Below are 5,224 nucleotides of genomic sequence, written 5' to 3'. Positions count from 1 at the left end.
ATATATATATATATATATATATATATATATATATATATATACTTCTGTTTGTCAGAAATATTAATCAACAGTTTTTTTATTATTTTAGATGTTTAAGATATTCTAATTCAATACAACATTATTTTACTGATATTTTTTCTATTATAGAAATATAGAATTTTAAGAATATTTGAATCTCAATTTGTGTTAAATTAAATTAAAATTTTAACTTTCAATCGTTTTATGTTTACTTTAATGATTCATTTTAAATTACATTGTATTTTCTTAACATTTCTGATACGAGTTATATAATACACTTCCACATAATGAGGATACAATATAAGCATTTTACTCTCAAGACAGTTTATGTCATATAACATATGTAGTAAATAAATAACTTGATTAATATTTTAAATTTCTCATTGTGATGATTACTATTATTTTATTATTATTCTTGTTATTATTATTATATTATTAATTAATGTTTATAATTTATTATCATGTATGATTTTATTATTCTATTATTTTCTTTGTATTATATTAGTACTGTAACTACACTTTATAATTTTTCTTTCTATCACATTTTAGTAGATTGAGTTTACTATAGTTTTATATTTTTATATTGTATTAGTATTATTTATTTTACTCAGTGTTTTCATCTCTTTCCTTTACATTTTTTATTTTAGTATTTTTAAAGAGAATGATATTAAAATCTATGGATAAGTTTTAATTTAGATACCGATTATAATACTATTTACTTTTAATATTTAATGAAGTATACTAGTATTGCAGTTTGTACGATAGCTTGAAGAGGTAAATGCTACAGTAAAAATTGAAATGTATTTAATATTAGTATAGATTACTTATAACTCTACCATATTTATTAAATAATAAATATTAGAACTTCATAAATTAAAGTCAGCATAAATTAAAGTGAAGTAATAAGAAACACACACTTTTATAATCTGTCAATAAAATATTGTTAGAATAATGACTAGAATTCATTATATACTATTAAATGATGAAAGAAGTCATTAAAAAGAAGTGTTATAAACCAAATTATATATATTAAAAATATAAAAAGTGTATAAAAGAGTGGAATGTCCATTTATGTCTATTTTGTAAAAAACACTTTCGAGAAAGTTCTCGGTAGAAATACAATGTAAACAATGTTTTAAAAATGGTGTGTCTAACCACAAAACAATACTTTATTATTATTGTAATATTTTAAATAGTGGAATAGTATAAGACTCAAAATAGTCATCGATATACATTATATAGTTAAATATTTATATCTATTTTTTTTTTCAGTGAACTTCAATTATTGAGCACAAATAGCTCTAAAATCATTGGTCACAGAAAATCACAGGTAACAGACATCAACTACAACTATCCCCTAAACTAATAAACCTTATAGGCCACATCTCATTATGCAACTCCTCTCATTTTCTTCAGCTTTTGTCAGGCTTGTTATTCTTAGAATAGTTCAAGAAAACATTGAAGCTAAAACCAATAATTTAACATCCTGGAACTTAATCTAACCCCTTTCCTAAAAAAATTAACCAACACAACCTTGAAATGGTTCCCTCTTATCATGTAACTTCTCTATATCAGGATTCTTAACGGCTTCTTTTTAAGCTTTATGATGTGTTTCACAGGTGTCACAACACAATGCATCACAAGCTGAATGAATATACGTATCTGTTTCATCAGTGGTTCGAAGTTGTGCTCCGGTTAACTGTTTCATTGTATGCCTCACATAATCATTGCCATCAATAGACTCTTCTGGAATAATTGCTACATGTCTGACAGAAAATATCTATGCCAAACCAACCACATAGGGCAGCATTTATTTACTCTAACTAAATATAACAGACACAGCAATTTCACAATTCAGGAAAAGATCGATTTTATTATAGAAACTGTGTTGGGAAACAGGTTCAAAGAAAAATATCTTATTTGTTTGATTTCTCTTTCTATCACTATATTCTTTCTGAAATAACCTAATCACAGAGCTCACAATAAACAATTAAATACAAATTATAATCATTCACTGACTATGAGAGAAATAAGGAATGAAATAGATAAATGTAGGTAGGCATTGCTCTCAACCAATTTAACTAAATCAGCTTTGCAAAGGTTTGGCCTTGCGGACATGGCCCATACTATTGACAAGATCCTTGCGAGTACAAACAGGAAAAGTATTGATGTTTTGGAATGCTTTCAGCCTCCACAGGACATAAGGGAAGCTGAGCTGATCCCTAGAAGTGAAGCGAACCACCTCATTAAACCAGACGCACATCAATAGATTAGTTAAGGGTGTATGCTTCCTGATGATAACAGAGGCTTCACATAGAGCTGCACAGCACAAGTTTAATGGAACATTTTACAAAATATATGGGCAAAGGGGGAGATACAGTCCAATGTAAGCCAAAGTTTGGAAAAAGACCAAATGAGAGGATTGAAATCTATTGACAATTTGATATACAGCAAGATCTTAAATGAAATAGAACATGGATTTTTTTTTTTTTATTGAGGAAAAGAAGAAAAATGTAAAAATTATTTTACTTTTAGCTAATAAAATATGATCAGTGCATACCTTTTTTTCCATTAAATCTCTTGTCTTCGGGCAAGCCATCTTTTCTGTACTGATTCAGTTGCACTTCAACTTCCTCTGGCTTGGCTTTGTTCTTCTTGACAACAGCTTTAGCCTCATCATAGACACTACTGCGAGCTCCATGTTCTGATATGGCAAGCAAAGATTTTGTGCGCCAAAGAAGTGCTTCCAACACACCTAGTGGGTCTCTCCGAAATTGGGACTTAGAGTCTACCCAAATTGAGTATTTAGCTTGAGGAAAAAGGCGATGGCTTAACATCTGAAAAAGTTCCAAGTGCACACACATGGTTCAAAAATTTAACAAAGGAAAATTTTACAAGAGGATGATACCCCAAATTAAAAAAATATATGGATTATACAAGCTTTTCAACTCAATTAAACACAAACTTTTCATGGATCTGGTAAAGGCATGTGTCAATTGATAGAGTTGCTGAAGGACAACAACCATTATTATGAGCATGCAATTACATAGTAGTGTGTGGACAAATAAGAATCTTCAAAAGGGGCAGGACAGGACACACAACTGATTGGAGCCACGTGTTAATTATGCACTGCTACAAAGACATAGCAAATGGCATAAAAAAGAAGACACCAGGCTTCAAAGATTTACTACCTTGGGAATTTTACCATTCAATCTTTGATCGGCAAAAGGAAGATCTCGAACAACAACAACACGCCAATTTCCAATAAATCCATTTTCCCCGATTCTACGCTCCACCAACTCCTGCGCTTTGACGGTGATTTCATCCCAGAATGCAACATAGCAAACCTGCATACCACTAAATAGATTTGGCAAATAAGATCAGAGACTTCTGGGATGTATCAATAACAAACTCTTATACTGCTTAAATAACCTTCTTAAGCGAAGTGTCAGACATTCCAATTGGCTGATAGAGATCATCTCCACCACCAAATGCACAAGTAGATACCACGACTTGGCAACCTTGCATGTAACTTTTATCTTGATCAGATATCTTAAACCCTCCATTCACACTGAAAAACCCACAATGTACCGTCATAGTTTCTTTCACCTACACGAAGAAACAAAGGCTAGAATAAACATATATATAACTACCGCCAAGCAAAAAAGTAGCTAAAAATGAGAACAAAAGCCATCTCATTACCTCAAAACTTCTATCTCTCTGCTCAAATGTTTGATTTCCAGTAAACAAATTAAACCGTGTGTCCTCTGTACGCAATTGAGACAACGTAACATTCGCTCCTACAAAAGACCTATCACTCTCTGACATGTATAAAACTTCACCAACAGGACTTCTAGAAGATTCTTGTTCCACAGTTATATCCAGCTGCTCAAGCTTTTCAGGAGGTAGGAGCTTCAAGCAACCTGATAGGGATCAAATCACACATCAAAACCCTATCCCATGCATCTTGAAATGAAAAAAGTTAACATCTCAATTGAGAATTACCCACCCTGACAATTAACCACTTTTAAGAAACAGTTAAGTACCACATTTCAATATACACAACACTATTAAGTATCAACCATTAGCGAAAGCATATTCAATCACTAGTGCCACAACAAGTACATGTTGATAAATATATACACACATTCATTCACTCTTAACCACTTGTGCAAAATTGTCACTATAAAAAATTTCAGCAACACTGATGACCTGCTAACCACTCGTCATAAAATGTATTTACCAATTAATATCACAAGAGTCAGACATTTCTATTGGATAAACACAACAATTTCCTCTTTAACTACTTATCAGACAAAGTCAATCGCACAGCTCTAGAGATTTTTCAACAATCCGATGAAACTATTACCCACAAGTGGAGTCCTACGAGAATCATCAGTAATCTGAAAATAGAGAGAAAAAGGTACTCACGTTCTCTGATGCCAGCGACAACATGTGTGGTAGGATCGAGGCGATTCAAGTTGGTGGGGGCCTTCCGCAATGTGGGACTAGATCCATCTATTCTGCTAGTGCGTGCTTCTATGCGGCTGTTCGTGTTTAAACCATTCAAGTTTCGCCCAATTCTGGTGGCTTCGAATATGAACAATCCCGCGGCGGGAACAATGACGAGCAGCATCCAGTATCTGACGAATAGCCTCCGGAGCAATCTTCTGTTGCCGAGTTTCTTGCGCTTCCGTCGCGCGCGGACCCGCATCCGACCCAGCTCGTCGGATTCCTCGTCCGACAAGGAGATCGAGACACTCTTGTTCTGGAACATTACGGAAGATGTGGCGTAACGCGGTTGCGAGAGGGAAACAGGGAACGAGGTTGATAATGCAGAATAAATTTAACGACCTAAGAACTGTCCCTCATTTCCTTCCAAGGTCCCGTTCTATTGGTACCTCTCTGATGCGAACAATTTTTTTTTTTTTCAAAATAAAAAAACCTTAAATAATGTAAGAAAATTATTTAGATACTCATTTAAATAATAAAAAAAAACAAAAACTTTCTCATTTTCTTTTTTAATTTATTTCTTCTGTAAGAAAATTAAATATACTCTTACTTTTAAGTAACCAGGTACTACATTTTTTTATTTAAATTAACAGTAAAATAACATTTTTTTTTTGTTTTACATGTGTTACTCACCTTGGTATAGTAAAATCCTTTATTTAATACCCCTTTGGCCATCATCCAAAGCAATTTCTCC

General features: G+C 32.6%; 1 protein-coding gene across 1 annotated transcript; it reads right to left on the bottom strand.

Annotated features, from left to right (window-relative positions):
• Positions 1–1,871: 1,871 nt before the first annotated feature.
• LOC114193243 lies at positions 1,872–4,921 on the bottom strand. Its single transcript, XM_028082964.1, has 6 exons — positions 4,450–4,921; positions 3,721–3,941; positions 3,451–3,627; positions 3,210–3,365; positions 2,579–2,855; positions 1,872–2,337 (listed from the first exon to the last, which is right to left on the bottom strand). Exons 1-6 carry the CDS (start codon positions 4,793–4,795, stop codon positions 2,105–2,107), a joined length of 1,410 nt encoding a protein of 469 aa, XP_027938765.1. The 5' UTR covers positions 4,796–4,921; the 3' UTR covers positions 1,872–2,104.
• Between the last annotated feature and the right edge of the window lie 303 nt (positions 4,922–5,224).

Source organism: Vigna unguiculata, chromosome 8 (assembly GCF_004118075.2).
Source record: "Vigna unguiculata cultivar IT97K-499-35 chromosome 8, ASM411807v1, whole genome shotgun sequence".
Taxonomy (NCBI): domain Eukaryota; kingdom Viridiplantae; phylum Streptophyta; class Magnoliopsida; order Fabales; family Fabaceae; genus Vigna; species Vigna unguiculata.
The sequence above is the reverse complement of the archived record's forward strand: the minus strand, read 5'-3'. Positions and strand labels throughout refer to the sequence as shown.

Excerpts from the sequence above, each read along its gene's own strand:
- LOC114193243 (XM_028082964.1), bottom strand. The coding sequence starts at position 4,795 with ATGTTCCAGAACAAGAGTGTCTCGATCTCCTTGTCGGACGAGGAATCC. Across the intron at positions 2,856-3,209 it reads TGAATGGTAAAATTCCCAAG|ATGTTAAGCCATCGCCTTTT; the intron begins GTAGTAAATCTT and ends GAACTTTTTCAG. Across the intron at positions 2,338-2,578 it reads GAGATTTAATGGAAAAAAAG|CTCTATGTGAAGCCTCTGTT; the intron begins GTATGCACTGAT and ends TGTGCTGTGCAG.